The sequence below is a fragment of the Oncorhynchus tshawytscha genome, unplaced genomic scaffold, assembly GCF_018296145.1.
Source record: "Oncorhynchus tshawytscha isolate Ot180627B unplaced genomic scaffold, Otsh_v2.0 Un_scaffold_5493_pilon_pilon, whole genome shotgun sequence".
Classification (NCBI taxonomy): domain Eukaryota; kingdom Metazoa; phylum Chordata; class Actinopteri; order Salmoniformes; family Salmonidae; genus Oncorhynchus; species Oncorhynchus tshawytscha.
In genome coordinates, this window is record NW_024609741.1 from 89,147 (window position 1) to 105,499 (window position 16,353).

Genomic DNA, 16,353 nt, shown 5'->3' on the forward strand with positions numbered 1-16,353 from the left:
ACTATTTGAGAGTTGTGCAAGACTAGGAAAGTAGCGTTAGTTTGTGATCCTCCTGTATTGAAAACAGATAGCCCCGTCTTCAATTTGCTTTATTATTAACGTTTAAAAATACCTCAAGTTGTATTACAAAAGTAGTTTGAAATGTTTTGGCAAAGTTTACAAGTCACTTTTGAGATATTTTGTAGTGACGTTGCGCAAATGGGATGCTGTTTTTTTCTTGATCAAATGCACCAAATAAATGGACATTTTGGATATATATCGACGGAATTAATCGAACAAAAGAACCATTTGTGATGTTTATGGGACATATTGGAGTGCCAACTGAAGAAGCTCGTCAAAGGTAAGGCATGTTTTATATTTTAATTATGCGTTTTATTTGAATCTGGCGCTTTGCATTTTCCTTGGCAATTGGCCAGGTGGGACATTTGTGTCCCGCCTATCCCAGAGAGGTTTTAATCTACTCTACTGCTACACTTAAATCACTCTGAGTGTAAATAAATGAAACCTCCATAAATACATTTCCCCCTTTTTCTCTCCACTCTACAGAATGGACTTTTGGAAAGCCCCTTGGTAACTTGAGTATGGTAACATCAAAAGGTTGGGAACCTAACATTATTTTGGCAATCTAACCAGTTGAAAGTGTCCGTTGGTACGTAAAACATGTGATGTCAGATCAGTTGTTGTCTGAGACATTATTAATGATGATAGGACAACATAAACTGTATCTTGGAAAGTCTACACATTCTAGTTCAGATTCACATGGATTCACATGGAATTGTTGTGCAATTTAAATGTTTAAATATGTTTAAATATGAAACTATTTGTGAAAAGATTAAATGTCATTTTAGCTTCTAAATGAGAGAATTGTTTTCATAAGTGAACTATGCTCACACAGTGGCCACGCCCAAGTGAACAGGCATTGGTTGTGAACTATGAAACACGCCCTTCTCGCCCTTCTCTCCCCCACGACAAATGCCCAATGACGAAAGTCAACCTCTTATGTTCCCGATGACATGAGGACTGCTGTCCATAGTTTAAAAAGGGCAAATTTCAACGTGGAGGTGACAATCGACACGCTGAAGGGAGGAATTTCAACTTTACCAGCCAGAATATAGCATGAGCTTATGGTATTGCAACTTGGTATGAACTTTGAACTCTTGTTCACTAAAGAAGTGATACATCCTGGCCGTCGAGTTATCAGCAGCAGGTGTGGACGTGCATGGCCTGGGAAGGGACGGAGAATCTCTTCGGAATGACAGGGTACTACATCGTATCCGTTCTACCACCGAAAGACAGGGTACTACATTGTATCCGTTCTACCACCAGACGAACGACTACAACGTATCTGCCCAGAAATACTCTTCAACGGACAAGGGAGATCTCTGCTGTGCAACCTAGCCTTCCATCTTCGACCAATCTATCGAAGCGCAGCTCAGAGTAAATATATTTCTTGAATTTTCCTTTTCCGAATGGGCAGTTATTTAGAATGCATACGATTCTGTATTTACGATAGCATAGCTTCATAAGGACCGATAGATACCCAATCCTTTTGTTTCTCAGTCTTCCCGCACTTTCATTCAAACCCAACCCCCTTTCTTTGTGTAACCAGCCGTCATATCGGTTTCGTCCGCTAGGGATGTTTCCTTTTATGACATAATTAGTCGTCAATGTATGATCCATCCTGTGTATATGTAATTCTGTGGGACTATTTAGGTATTTTGTAAATAAATAATTAATCAAAATGTTGTATTGCAGATTCAACTTGTTAGCCAGGGTTCGTGAAGATAACCAAGAATTTACAACTTTCAGATGAGACTGAATAAAGTGACGATTAAATATTGACTGCTATTGATATAAAAGATTACCAGGTCTATTCTGAGTTTATTCGGAAGACAACAGCTCTATAAACATGCTTTCGTGGTGCCCCGACTTCCTAGTTAATTACATTTGCATGATTAGTTTAATCAGGTAATATTAATTACAGAGAATTGATTTTATAAAATAGCATGTCATGTCATTTAATCCATAGTAAAGACACAACAATACTATATTTCCACACTAAATACATGCACTAAGATAAACATGGTCAACACCTGGGCTGCTTTCAAAAACTATCATGATAGGCCACCCTGCCACACGGCTAGCATATATATAACATTGCAAATGGTTTTGAAAGAAATGTTATATCATTCAGTAAGTACCGTTGCCATACGTAGCAAAACGTTAAGACCAACTGAACGCACACCTGGTGTTTTAAAAGCCTAGCATATGCATAGTGCATTCATACCCTTGGCTGACACCTACAGCTAGACCTGCTGCCACCAATACTGGTGAACCAGACACCATCCCTAGTCCTGCTGCGGCTAGACCGCCGTACGCTGCCAGTTTACAGTAAAATGTAATATTGCTGATCTTTCTCTGAGCCTCTTCATAGTCAGCACTGGTGTAGTGTTCTCCTCCATTGTCCTCCTCCACCATCTCCTCGATCTTCTCCAGCAGCTCTCTAACCTGAGTGTTGTCTTTTCTCTTGTCATTGATTAGGGAGTGATATCTGCCCCCACACATATTGATGAGTCTCCGTAGCGCTTTGCTCTGAGCAAGAAACCCTTTGACTGTTTTGCCCTCCAGTTGATCTCCATGAGTGAACAGCAAGATGGTGTACATTGAGGCATCTTCTCCAAAGTTCTCCTGGATCCACTTCACAGTGTTCTGCTCCTCCTCTGTGAACCTCCCCAGTCTGATCACCAGCAGGAACACATGGGGTCCTGGGACTGACATGTAGATGGCCTTTTCTATCTCACTTTTCATCTCTTCTTTAGACATTGTTGTGTCATAGAGTCCCGGGGTGTCGATGACATCAATCTTCCTCCCATCCACCTCTCCACTCTGTTTCTCACTCTGTGCAGTCACAGACACTGGAGAAGCCTCCACTTTAAACACCTTTTTACCCAGGATGGTGTTTCCTGTTGTACTCTTCCCTGCTCCAGTCTTCCCCACCATAACTATCCTCAGGTCAGAGAGCTGCCCTGAAACTGGAAACAGACAAGAAGTGCTTGAGATGATAATTTTCAGTAGCCATTTATCAAGACACTATGTGTTCCTGCACAGTATGTGTGTGTGTGTGTGTACCTTGGCATTGACCAGTGAGTGCCAACAGGAACAGAATCTTCAGAATCCTTCCTGTCCCTTGTTCCATCTCTACTACTGCAGCCAATCAAAAACATGGAAACAGACAATGACCTCATTACAAAATACAAAGTCCACATTTCTTCAGTGACTCATCCAAAGCGTTTGGCCAAGTTCCAACGTTATCACGCCCTGACCTTAGATTTCTCTGTTTTCTATATATTTTGGTTAGGTCAGGGTGTGACTAGGGTGGGTATGCTAGTTTTTGTATTGTCTAGGGTTTTTGTATGTCTTGGCTTTTGTAGGTCTAGGGTTTTTTGTATGTTTATGTTGGCCTGATATGGTTACCAATCAGAGACCACTGTTTATCGTTGTCTCTGATTGGGGATCATATTTAGGTAGCCATTTCCCTTTGGTGTTTGTGGGATCTTGTTCTATGTTTAGTTGCCTGTCTATTCGTAGAGCTTCACGTTTCGTTCGATAGTTTGTTGTTTTGTTAGTTGAGTTTCAGTTATTAAATATCATGTGGAATTCTACTCCCGCTGCGCCTTGGTCTCATCTTTGTGACGAACGTGACAAACGTTCACAGTTGAGGAAAGACTAAATTATAATTTTTTTCAGCTATTTGACTTCTAAACAATAAAAACTATAAACTATAAAAAAGAGTAATGATATGCGGTACAACTGTTGTAAAACACAGTACATTCCCTAAGATAGGGCGTACATAATGTACTCATATAGGGCGTGTCAAATGACATTCTAAACATGGTTATTATTCTACCGTTGCCTGGCTGCTGCTGTTAAGACCAGATAGACCAGTTAGAGGTCGCGTTCCCATTACCATTAAACATCACATCTACTGTGTAGACAGACAGGAACAGTTCAGACAATAATTAAGTGGAATCAGTATAACTGAAACCAGTGCTAAATGTGTAAATCAGGAGGAGTCTGAACACAAAGCATAGTGTTCCTCTGTTCCTCTGTTCAGATGTTGCTGACGCCAGATCTTACAACACCTGGATAGGTATTTTATATATCAGCTAACCACATCATGTGTTTTAGCAATCTATCAGTCATCCATTGGTTGATACATGCAACCTCTAAGCAGTGGAACGTGACCTTGGTCAGTACTGACAAAAGCCTGCAGGTGTGTCCCTCACAGCAACAACCTGCTATAAGATGGGTGTTGACCCAAGATCAGCCTCTTTGAACAAGGTCCAGTATACTGCACTATCTCTGCACTAATCAAGGTCCAGTATACTGCACTATCTCTGCACTAATCAAGCTACAGTATACTGCACTATCTCTGCACTAATCAAGGTACAGTATACTGCACTATGTCTGCACTAATCAAGCTACAGTATACTGCACTATCTCTACATTAAACAAGGTAAGTATACTTCACTATCTCTGCACTAAACAAGGTAGAGTATACTACACTATCTCTGCACTAAACAAGGTACAGTATACTGCACTATCTGTGCACTAATCAAGGTACAGTATACTGCACTATCTCTGCACTAAACAAGATATAGTATACTGCACTATCTCTGCACTAAACAAGGTACAGTATACTACACTATCTCTGCACTAAACAAGGTACAGTATACTACACTATCTCTGCACTAAACAAGGTACAGTATACAACACTATCTCTGCACTAAACAAGGTACAGTATACTGCACTATCTCTGCACTAAACAAGGTACAGTATACTACACTATCTCTGCACTAATCAAGGTACAGTATACTACACTATATCTGCACTAAACAAGGTACAGTATACTACACTATCTCTGCACTAAACAAGGTACAGTATACTACACTATCTCTGCACTAAACAAGGTACAGTATACTACACTATCTCTGCACTAAACAAGGTACAGTATACTACACTATCTCTGCACTAAACAAGGTACAGTATACTGCACTATCTCTGCACTAAACAAGGTACAGTATACTACACTATCTCTGCACTAAACAAGGTAAATGTTTCAGGTGAAAGTCTAACCATGTTTCTCCTTTCACTGTTCTACAATGTTAAAACGTGTAGAAATACAAACATACTGTAATCACATGATTATTTACACAAATATTAACAGACCTGGTATCAATAAAATGTCTTCTTAATATTGTACAACAGTTATTAAAGTAATGTTGAGTAGATTGTTGTACAACATTTCATTAGTAAGGTAGTTAAGTTGAATACTCACTTTTAGTGTTGCACGGATCTGTATATTGTTGTCCCCTGTTGTCACTGAGAGAGCTGAAGCAGTGGTCCTGCTGGTTTTGCATAGCTAGATGCCCCAGGTGGGTGGAGATTTACCTCGAACCAATGGAATGGTCTAAAACTCATGCAAAACTAAAGTGCTGCACCTTACAATACCATTGTGCTGCAGTTTACATTCTGTTAAGTTTCATTTTCCCAGCACGTACTCAATTCTAGCCAATGAGAGAATGTTGCTAGGCAAACATTATTCTACTCAGGATAGGCTAAATCGGAATTTTGATTGGGTATCGGCTGTTCAACCTTGGCTGCTTGCCAGAATCATAAAATAGGCCACATCTTTGGATAAAATGAAATGTGTTGGACACATAGAAGTTCAATGCCAATGTGGTAACAACTCCTTTTTTGTTAATCAAATAAATAGTACTCTTTCAATTCAGAACCTGTATTTTTCCCCCGATGAGTCTAATATCCATATCATGCTGAAATCAATAGAACAGGGGACAAACGTTTAGGGTTCTACATTGTGACATGATTAAGTCTCCTTCTGAGAAAAAAAAGGTTAAAAATGAACAAATAAAACTGCATTTTGAAATGTAACTGTATACTGTAGTTGTAACTTTATAGTTGCCTAATCTGGTCCCAGATCTGTTTCTGCTCTTTCCAACTCCATAGATTACCACAGTATGAGTCACAATACCCATAAATCTCAGCTGTCAAACAGGGAAATGGTTCCATTCGTTTTTCCACCATGTAGGTTTTGACTCTTATGTAGGTGTCATAACCAGCCATAAAAGAACTACAGTGGTAGGTTCTGTGGGTTTTGACTCTTATGTAGGTGTCATAACCAACCATAAAAGAACTACAGTGGTAGGTTCTGTGGGTTTTGACTCTTATGTAGGTGTCATAACCAGCCATAAAAGAACTACAGTGGTAGGTTCTGTGGGTTTTGACTCTTATGTAGGTGTCATAACCAGCCATAAAATAACTACAGTGGTAGGTTCTGTGGGGTTTGAATCTTATGTAGGTGTCATTAACTTGTCTCATCGCGCTCTAGTGACTCCTTGTGGCGGGTCGGGCGCCTGCAGGCTAACCCGGTCGTCAGTTAAATAGTATTTCCTCCGACACGTTGGTGCGGCTGGCTTCCGGGTGTTAAGAAGCGCGGTTTGGTGGGTCATGTTTCAGAGGACACATGACTCAACCTTCGCCTCCCGAGCCCATTGGGGAGTTGCAGCGATGAGACGAGATCGAAAATGTGGAGAAAAAAAGGGGTAAAATACAATCTTCATTGAAATAATTCAACACCAGAGTCCTAACCTGCACTAGAGGCTCCAGGGAAACAAGATGCAAGGAATGTTGTGCTCTGTGCTCTGTCCAGGTCTAAAACCTGACTGGTTCACATTAAGAATAGATGGGATTCCAAAACCTGATTGGTTCACATTAAGAATAGATGGGATTCTAAAACCTGATTGGTTCACATTAAGAATAGATGGGATTCTAAAACCTGATTGGTTCACATTAAGAATAGGTGGGATTCTAAAACCTGATTGGTTCACATTAAGAATAGATGGGATTCTAAAACCTGATTGGTTCACATTAAGAATAGATGGGATTCTAAAACCTGATTGGTTCACATTAAGAATAGATGGGATTCTAAAACCTGCTTGGTTCACATTAAGAAGTTGACAGTTGGCCAGGGATTATAGTACTTTGTGAAGGCAAGATCATTTTCTAATTGTTCGGTAGTTATGTAAGTCAGAAGGATGTCCTCCTTTATGTAGGGGGAGGACATGTCCTGCTTTACAGATCCTAAGGACACCACCAGAAACAACTGTCAAGTTAAAATACATCGGTCAATGGTTCTGTGATATGTGGTGCAGAGAGTAAAAAGAGATTATGTGAATCAGCTACGGATATTTTTAGTTTTTTCTTCAACTCTTTAACTTAGCACTTAGTACATCATAGACATTAAAAGGGGAAATGAAGATAAAGTCTGTGAGTCTGTTAGTGTATCGTTCTCTACAAGGTCATGTGACCAGGAGACTCTATAGTAGAATGATATGCATTTTCAGATATTATCCTTTCTAATAATTGAAGCAAAATGGTTATTATGTAAATGTCGTCTAGTATGGGACCAGAGGCGGTCAAAATCTGCTGGCACAACAAGGGAGGGGGGTTGTTTAAAATGTTTTACCACTTTACAGAAGTTAGCATATATAACACGTATGTTATAGAGATCAGTCCTTTCAGAAGTTAGCATATATAACATATGTTATAGAGATCAGTCCTTTCAGAAGTTAGCATATATAACACGTATGTTATAGAGATCAGTCCTTTCAGAAGTTAGCATATATAACACGTATGTTATAGAGATCAGTCCTTTCAGAAGTTAGCATATATAACACGTATGTTATAGAGATCAGTCCTTTCAGAAGTTAGCATATATAACACGTATGTTATAGAGATCAGTCCTTTCAGAAGTTAGCATATATAACACGTATGTTATAGAGATCAGTCCTTTCAGAAGTTAGCATATATATATAGATCACACGCATATATATGTTATAGAGATCAGTCCTTTCAGAAGTTAGCATATATAACACGTATGTTATAGAGATCAGTCCTTTCAGAAGTTAGCATATATAGCATGTATGTTATAGAGATCAGTCCTTTCAGAAGTTAGCATATATATCACGTATATTATAGAGATCAGTCCTTTCAGAAGCCCAGATCATTTATTTATAAATCCCATCATTGGATGGTTCGGTAGTTGGGTTTCCCAAGGGACTCTACAGGCCACCATACCTGACCTGAGTTGTAAATATAAACAAAAAGAGTTGCCTGGTAATGTGTATGTACCTGGTAATGTGTGTGTATCTGTAATGTGTATGTATCTGGTAATGTGTGTGTATCTGGTAATGTGTATGTATCTGGTAATGTGTGTGTATCTGGTAATGTGTGTGTATCTGGTAATGTGTATGTATCTGGTAATGTGTGTGTATCTGGTAATGTGTATGTATCTGGTAATGTGTATGTACCTGGTAATGTGTGTGTATCTGGTAATATGTATGTATCTGGTAATGTGTGTGTATCTGGTAATGTGTATGTATCTGGTAATGTGTGTGTATCTGGTAATGTGTATGTATCTGGTAATGTGTGTGTATCTGGTAATGTGTATGTATCTGGTAATGTGTATGTATCTGGTAATGTGTGTGTATCTGGTAATGTATATGTATCTGGTAATGTGTGTGTATCTGGTAATGTGTGTGTATCTGGTAATGTGTATGTATCTGGTAATGTGTGTGTATCTGGTAATGTGTGTGTATCTGGTAATGTATATGTGTCTGTATCTTCCAAATAATGGAATGTTCTCAAACCATTATTGTCCATGATATCGACATGGTTACGGATTCCACATTAGGACCGTGGTGAAGATCTTTGTGGGCTATACTCGGCCTTGTCTCAGGATGGTAAGTTGGTGGTTGAATATATCCCTCTAGTGGTCTGGGGGCTGTGCTTTGGCAAAGTGGGTGGGGTTATATCCTTCCTGTTTGGCCCTGTCCGGGGTATCATCGGATGGGGCCACGGTGTCTCCTGACCCCTCCTGTCTCAGCCTCCAGTATTTATGCTTCAGTAGTTTATGTGTCGGGGTCTAGGGTCAGTTTGTTATATCTGGAGTACTTCTCCTGTCTTATCCGGTGTCCTGTGTGAATTTAAGTGTGCTCTCTCTAATTCTCTCTTTCTCTCTTTCCTTCTCTCTCTCGGAGGACCTGAGCCCTAGGACCATGCCTCAGGACTACCTGGCATGATGACTCCTTGCTGTCCCCAGTCCACCTGGCCGTGCTACTGCTCCAGGTTCAACTGTTCTGCCTGTGATTATTATTATTTGACCATGCTGGTCATTTATGAACATTTGAACATCTTGGCCATGTTCTGTTATAATCTCCACCCGGCACAGCCAGAAGAGGACTGGCCACCCCTCAGCCTGGTTCCTCTCTAGGTTTCTTCCTAGGTTTTGGCCTTTCTAGGGAGTTTTTCCTAGCCACCGTGCTTCTACACCTGCATTGCTTGCTGTTTGGGGTTTTAGGCTGGGTTTCTGTACAGCACTTTGAGATATCAGCTGAAGTACGAAGGGCTATATAAATACATTTGATTTGATTTGATTTTGGGGAGATGCAAATGGCCACCCTCCAGATAACAAGTCATTAGTGTGAAATAATACACAACATCTTTTGGCTTTTGACCATTTTTTGTTCTTAATCATTGTTGGGGAAAAATTGGATCCAGATCAGATGTTTGGTACTATATTTATTGAAAAGTATATGAATACTAGCAATTAAAATGTCCAATTTGGGTGCAATAAATTTGCTTAAATTCTCAGAGATCAAATTATATTTATATTATATAACTCAATAATTAATCTTAATTTCAAAACAATTTGAGATGGTGGATGTGGATTTTATTCCTTCTGGTCTTCTGAGTTGGAACTACCTGATTTGAAATAGGTGTGCAGGCAGTCAACACCTTTAGCAGCGGCTAATACAGCCCCTGCTGCAATGGAGAATGGATTGTACATGGCTCCCAACCCCAATACAGCCGAACTGGCAAGTGCTGACCACTTGCACTCATTCAATTTCTCTTCTCTTCTTCTTCTTTCTTCCTCTTCCTGTCTCCTCTCTCTGTCTCTCTTCTCCTCCTCCTGTCTCCTCTCTCTCTCTCTCTTCTCCTTTTCCTGTCTCTCCCTCTCCTCCTCCTCTTCGATCTTCCTCTGGGCCTCCTGGTACATCTTGTTGGTGTAGTGTTTTCCTCCATTCTTCTTCACCATCTCCTCTATCTTCTTCAGCAGCTCTGGGACCTGACTGTCTTCTCTCTTGTCATTGTTTAGGGAGTGATATCTGCCTCCACAGATATTGATGAGTTTCTGTAGCTCTTTGCTCTTAGCCAGAAACTCCTCTACTGATTTCCCCTTCAGTTGATCTCCATGAGTGAACAGCAAGATGGTGTACATTGAGGCTTCTTCTCCAAAGCTCTCCTGGATCCACGTCACCGTGTTCCTCTCCTCCTCTGTGAACCTCCCCAGTCTGATCACCAGCAGGAAGGCATGAGGTCCTGGGACTGACATGTAGATGGCCTTTTCTATTTCACTTTTCATCTCTTCTTGAGACATTGTTGTGTCATAGAGCCCTGGGGTGTCGATGACATCAATGTTCCTCCCATCCACCACTCCACTCTGTTTCTCACTCTGTGCAGTCACAGACACTGGAGAAGCCTCCACTTTAAACCCCTCCCTCCCCAGGATGGTGTTTCCTGTTGCACTCTTCCCTGATCCAGTCTTCCCCACCAGAACTATCCTCAGATCAGAAGGATGCCCTGAAACTGTGGAAATAAACAACCAATGATTGATTTGATAGTAGATGTCTTGATATAAGGCTACTCTACTTCCATGCACATACTGTATGTGTGTGTGTGTGTGTGTGTGTGTGTGTGTGTGTGTGTGTGTGTGTGTGTGTGTGTGTGTGTGTGTGTGTGTGTGTGTGTGTGTGTGTGTGTGTGTGTGTGTGTGTCTTTCCTGGTTGAGAGTTGACGAGACATTAAATGCATCTCTTATAGTCAAATAATATTCAGCTTATAGACCCATATAGACCCCACAGGACATGACACCAGGGGTCTCTTCACAGTCCCCAAGTTCAACATGAAACAAATAACATAAATATTAAACAACTTCTCATGGAATGGCAGGAACTGTGAAGGGACAAACTCATTATTTGAATGTATTGTATTGTATTATTATTATTTTATATATTTATACATTTATTTGTGTGACTGTCCTTGTCTATCAGTGTTTAGTTACTTGTCATGTTTTCTGTTTTCTGTTGACCCCAGGAAGAATATCTGCTGCCTCTGGAAAAGACAATGGGATCCAAACAAACAAACATGTGTGTGTGTGTGTGTGTGTGTGTGTGTGTGTGTGTGTGTGTGTGTGTGTGTGTGTGTGTGTGTACCTTGGCATTGACCAGTGAAGTCTTGCAGACAGAGTGTCAACAGGAACAGAATCTTCAGAGTCCTTCCTCTTCCTCGTGCCATTACTACCACTGCAGCCAATCAAAAACATGGAAACAGACGATGACCTCATTACAAACGACAACGTCCACATTTCTTGACCCATGCAGAGTGTTCGGCAAGTTCCAACGTTTTCTCAGCTACTTGACTTTCAAACAACAAAAACGATTAAACTATAAACTATAAAAGAGTGATGATATGCTGTATAACTGTGGATAAACAAATTACATTCCCTAACAACGTAGCCTACATCAGGTGAACATAAAGTACTCATATGTATCAAATGACATTCTAAACATGGTTATTATTCTACCGTTGCCTGTCTGCTGCTGTTAAGACCAGATAGACCAGTTAGAGGTCGTGTTCCCATTACCATTAAACATCACATCTACTGTGTAGACAGACAGGAACAGTTCAGACAATAATTAAGTGGAATCAGTATAACTGAAACCAGTGCTTATGTGAACAGTTAGAGGTGAACACTTAAACAACGTGTAAGTCGGGAGGTGTCAGAACACAAAGGGTGAGTTCCTCTGTTCCTCTGCTCAGACGTTGCTGACGTCTATGGTGGACAATTGCAAGATTATGTTATAATACTTTTAATTGCATCAAATGTTTGTTTTATGCAACAGAATAGAAGATTCTTATAGCTATTGTGTGTTCTACTGAGGATGGCCTCTGGGAGATCACACTGACAAGAGGAGATATACAATGTCTTTTGGGTGATAAAACCTAAAGAGCAGAGAACATGACTTAATGCTTCTGTTCTATACTGTACCAGGGAGACGTGGCTCCAGTATGGAGTTGGGGGGCCAGACACTGGTCTCTACACAATGACAACTGTTGAAATCGTCAACCAGCCAACATTATCGTAGAGAACTCAATTGATTCACTTTATATGTGTGCGTTGTATTGACCTGCTCCCTTATTAAAAAGTGATTAAAGATTTAGTTTAAGTATAACTCTTGACTTGTGTGATAAGTTTGTCTCTCCACCTTTGATAGTAAAGAAATGAACCACCACACGCTAGATCTTACAACGCCAGGATAGGTATTTTACACATCAGCTAATCCTATCATGTGTTTTTGCAATCTGTCAGTCAACCATTGGTTGATGCATGCAACGTCTAAGCAGTGTGACCTTAGTCAGTACTGACAAAAACCTGCAGGTGTGTCCCTCACAGCAACAACCTACTATAAGATGGGTGTTGACCCAAGATCAGCCTCCTTGAACAAGGTAAGTATACTGCACTATCTCTGCACTATAAACAGTATACTGCACTATCTCTGTACAGTATACTGCACTATCTCTGCACTAAACAAGGTACAGTATACTGCACTATCAGTATACTGCACTATCTCTGCACTAAACAAGGTACAGTATACTGCACTATCTCTGCACTAAACAAGGTACAGTATACTGCACTATCTCTGCACTAAACAAGGTACAGTATACTGCACTATCTCTGCACTAAACAAGGTACAGTATACTGCACTATCTCTGCACTAAACAAGGTACAGTATACTGCACTATCTCTGCACTAAACAAGGTACAGTATACTGCACTATCTCTGCACTAAACAAGGTACAGTATACTGCACTATCTCTGCACTAAACAAGATACAGTATACTACACTATCTCTGCACTAAACAAGGTAAATGTTTCAGGTGAAAGTCTAACCATGCTTCTCCTTTCACTGTTCTACAATGTTAAAACGTGTAGAAATACAAACATACTGTAATCACATGATTATTTACACAAATATTAACAGACCTGGTATCAATAAAATGTCTACTTAATATTGTACTACAGTTATTAAAGTAATGTTGAGTAGATTGTTGTACAACATTTCATTAGTAAGGTAGTTAAGTTGAATACTCACTTTTAGTGTTGCACGGATCTGTATATTGTTGTCCCCTGTTGTCACTGAGAGAGCTGAAGCAGTGGTCCTGCTGGTTTTGCATAGCTAGATGCCCCAGGTGGGTGGAGATTTACCTCGAACCAATGGAATGGTCTAAAACTCATGCAAAACTAAAGTGCTGCACCTTACAATACCATTGTGCTGCAGTTTACATTCTGTTAAGTTTCATTTTCCCAGCACGTACTCAATTCTAGCCAATGAGAGAATGTTGCTAGGCAAACATTATTCTACTCAGGATAGGCTAAATCGGAATTTTGATTGGGTATCGGCTGTTCAACCTTGGCTGCTTGCCAGAATCATAAGATAGGCCACATCTTTGGATAAAATGAAATGTGTTGGACACATAGAAGTCTCCTTCTGAGAAAAAAAAGGTTAAAAATGAACAAATAAAACTGCATTTTGAAATGTAACTGTATACTGTAGTTGTAACTTTATAGTTGCCTAATCTGGTCCCAGATCTGTTTCTGCTCTTTCCAACTCCATAGATTACCACAGTATGAGTCACAATACCCATAAATCTCAGCTGTCAAACAGGGAAATGGTTCCATTCGTTTTTCCACCATGTAGGTTTTGACTCTTATGTAGGTGTCATAACCAGCCATAAAAGAACTACAGTGGTAGGTTCTGTGGGGTTTGACTCTTATGTAGGTGTCATAACCAGCCATAAAAGAACTACAGTGGTAGGTTCTGTGGGGTTTGACTCTTATGTAGGTGTCATAACCAGCCATAAAAGAACTACAGTGGTAGGTTCTGTGGGTTTTGACTCTTATGTAGGTGTCATAACCAGCCATAAAAGAACTACAGTGGTAGGTTCTGTGGGTTTTGACTCTTATGTAGGTGTCATAACCAGCCATAAAATAACTACAGTGGTAGGTTCTGTGGGGTTTGAATCTTATGTAGGTGTCATTAACTTGTCTCATCGCGCTCTAGTGACTCCTTGTGGCGGGTCGGGCGCCTGCAGGCTAACCCGGTCGTCAGTTAAATAGTATTTCCTCCGACACGTTGGTGCGGCTGGCTTCCGGGTGTTAAGAAGCGCGGTTTGGTGGGTCATGTTTCAGAGGACACATGACTCAACCTTCGCCTCCCGAGCCCATTGGGGAGTTGCAGCGATGAGACGAGATCGAAAATGTGGAGAAAAAAAGGGGTAAAATACAATCTTCATTGAAATAATTCAACACCAGAGTCCTAACCTGCACTAGAGGCTCCAGGGAAACAAGATGCAAGGAATGTTGTGCTCTGTGCTCTGTCCAGGTCTAAAACCTGATTGGTTCACATTAAGAATAGATGGGATTCCAAAACCTGATTGGTTCACATTAAGAATAGATGGGATTCTAAAACCTGATTGGTTCACATTAAGAATAGATGGGATTCTAAAACCTGATTGGTTCACATTAAGAATAGATGGGATTCTAAAACCTGATTGGTTCACATTAAGAATAGGTGGGATTCTAAAACCTGATTGGTTCACATTAAGAATAGATGGGATTCTAAAACCTGATTGGTTCACATTAAGAATAGATGGGATTCTAAAACCTGCTTGGTTCACATTAAGAAGTTGACAGTTGGCCAGGGATTATAGTACTTTGTGAAGGCAAGATCATTTTCTAATTGTTCGGTAGTTATGTAAGTCAGAAGGATGTCCTCCTTTATGTAGGGGGAGGACATGTCCTGCTTTACAGATCCTAAGGACACCACCAGAAACAACTGTCAAGTTAAAATACATCGGTCAATGGTTCTGTGATATGTGGTGCAGAGAGTAAAAAGAGATTATGTGAATCAGCTACGGATATTTTTAGTTTTTTCTTCAACTCTTTAACTTAGCACTTAGTACATCATAGACATTAAAAGGGGAAATGAAGATAAAGTCTGTGAGTCTGTTAGTGTATCGTTCTCTACAAGGTCATGTGACCAGGAGACTCTATAGTAGAATGATATGCATTTTCAGATATTATCCTTTCTAATAATTGAAGCAAAATGGTTATTATGTAAATGTCGTCTAGTATGGGACCAGAGGCGGTCAAAATCTGCTGGCACAACAAGGGAGGGGGGTTGTTTAAAATGTTTTACCACTTTACAGAAGTTAGCATATATAACACGTATGTTATAGAGATCAGTCCTTTCAGAAGTTAGCATATATAACACGTATGTTATAGAGATCAGTCCTTTCAGAAGTTAGCATATATAACACGTATGTTATAGAGATCAGTCCTTTCAGAAGTTAGCATATATAACACGTATGTTATAGAGATCAGTCCTTTCAGAAGTTAGCATATATAGCACGTATGTTATAGAGATCAGTCCTTTCAGAAGTTAGCATATATATCACGTATATTATAGAGATCAGTCCTTTCAGAAGTTAGATCATTTATTTATAATCCCATCATTGTATGTTAGTTGGGTTTAGAGATCAGTCCTTTCAGAAGTTAGCATATATAACAAAAAGAGTTGCCTGGTATGTTATAGAGACCAGTCCTTTCAGTAAGTTAGCATATATAGCATGTATGTTATAGAGATCAGTCCTTTCAGAAGTTAGTATATATATCACGTATCTGGTAATGTGTATGTATCAGTAATGTGTATGTACCTGGTAATGTGTGTGTATCTGGTAATGTGTATGTATCTGTGTTCTGGCCCAGATCATTTATGTATCTCCCAATTGGATGTTGTATCTGGTAAGGTACCATCTGTACCTGTGTTGTATCTATAATGTGAGTATCTGGTAATGTGTATGTACCTGGTAATGTGTGTGTATCTGGTAATGTGTATGTATCTGGTAATGTGTGTGTATCTGGTAATGTGTGTGTATCTGGTAATGTGTATGTATCTGGTAATGTGTGTGTATCTGGTAATGTGTATGTATCTGGTAATGTGTATGTATCTGGTAATGTGTATGTATCTGGTAATGTGTATGTATCTGGTAATGTGTGTGTATCTGGTAATGTGTATGTATCTGGTAATGTGTATGTATCTGGTAATGTGTATGTATCTGGTAATCTGGTAATGTGTGTATCTGGTAATGT

At 39.9% G+C, this 16,353-nt stretch overlaps 3 protein-coding genes and 1 long non-coding RNA gene across 4 annotated transcripts in view; all 4 read right to left on the reverse strand.

Annotated features, from left to right (window-relative positions):
* LOC121845688 (GTPase IMAP family member 7-like) overlaps nucleotides 1-5,462 on the reverse strand; it is a 35,964-nt gene extending 30,502 nt beyond the window's left edge. The window contains exon 1 of the mRNA XM_042317463.1: nucleotides 5,339-5,462. The gene's annotated coding sequence lies outside the window, so the exon portion shown is untranslated. The remainder of the gene's footprint in view (nucleotides 1-5,338) is intronic.
* On the reverse strand, nucleotides 1,891-5,445 carry LOC112240603 (GTPase IMAP family member 7). Its single transcript, XM_042317465.1, has 3 exons — nucleotides 5,339-5,445; nucleotides 3,130-3,204; nucleotides 1,891-3,032 (listed from the first exon to the last, which is right to left on the reverse strand). The coding sequence occupies exons 1-3, from the start codon at nucleotides 5,418-5,420 to the stop codon at nucleotides 2,254-2,256; spliced, it is 936 nt and encodes a 311-aa protein (XP_042173399.1). The 5' UTR covers nucleotides 5,421-5,445; the 3' UTR covers nucleotides 1,891-2,253.
* Nucleotides 5,463-8,068: 2,606 nt separating the features above from the next.
* LOC121845691 lies at nucleotides 8,069-16,116 on the reverse strand. Its single transcript, XR_006082690.1, has 2 exons — nucleotides 16,068-16,116; nucleotides 8,069-8,193 (listed from the first exon to the last, which is right to left on the reverse strand). It is a non-coding gene; the product is annotated as an uncharacterized LOC121845691 (long non-coding RNA).
* Nucleotides 9,643-13,977, reverse strand: LOC121845686 (GTPase IMAP family member 7-like). The gene is made up of 3 exons (XM_042317460.1): nucleotides 13,295-13,977; nucleotides 11,355-11,444; nucleotides 9,643-10,728 (listed from the first exon to the last, which is right to left on the reverse strand). Exons 1-3 carry the CDS (start codon nucleotides 13,374-13,376, stop codon nucleotides 9,812-9,814), a joined length of 1,089 nt encoding a protein of 362 aa, XP_042173394.1. The 5' UTR covers nucleotides 13,377-13,977; the 3' UTR covers nucleotides 9,643-9,811.
* Nucleotides 16,117-16,353: the final 237 nt, after the last annotated feature.

Coding starts and splice junctions, on each gene's coding strand:
- LOC112240603 (XM_042317465.1), bottom strand. CDS start 5,420: ATGCAAAACCAGCAGGACCACTGCTTCAGCTCTCTCAGTGACAACAGG. Junction 3,205..5,338: donor AGATCCGTGCAACACTAAAA/GTGAGTATTCAA, acceptor GATTGGCTGCAG/TAGTAGAGATGGAACAAGGG. Junction 3,033..3,129: donor ACTCACTGGTCAATGCCAAG/GTACACACACAC, acceptor GTCTGTTTCCAG/TTTCAGGGCAGCTCTCTGAC.
- LOC121845686 (XM_042317460.1), bottom strand. CDS start 13,376: ATGCAAAACCAGCAGGACCACTGCTTCAGCTCTCTCAGTGACAACAGG. Junction 11,445..13,294: donor AGATCCGTGCAACACTAAAA/GTGAGTATTCAA, acceptor GATTGGCTGCAG/TGGTAGTAATGGCACGAGGA. Junction 10,729..11,354: donor CTTCACTGGTCAATGCCAAG/GTACACACACAC, acceptor TTATTTCCACAG/TTTCAGGGCATCCTTCTGAT.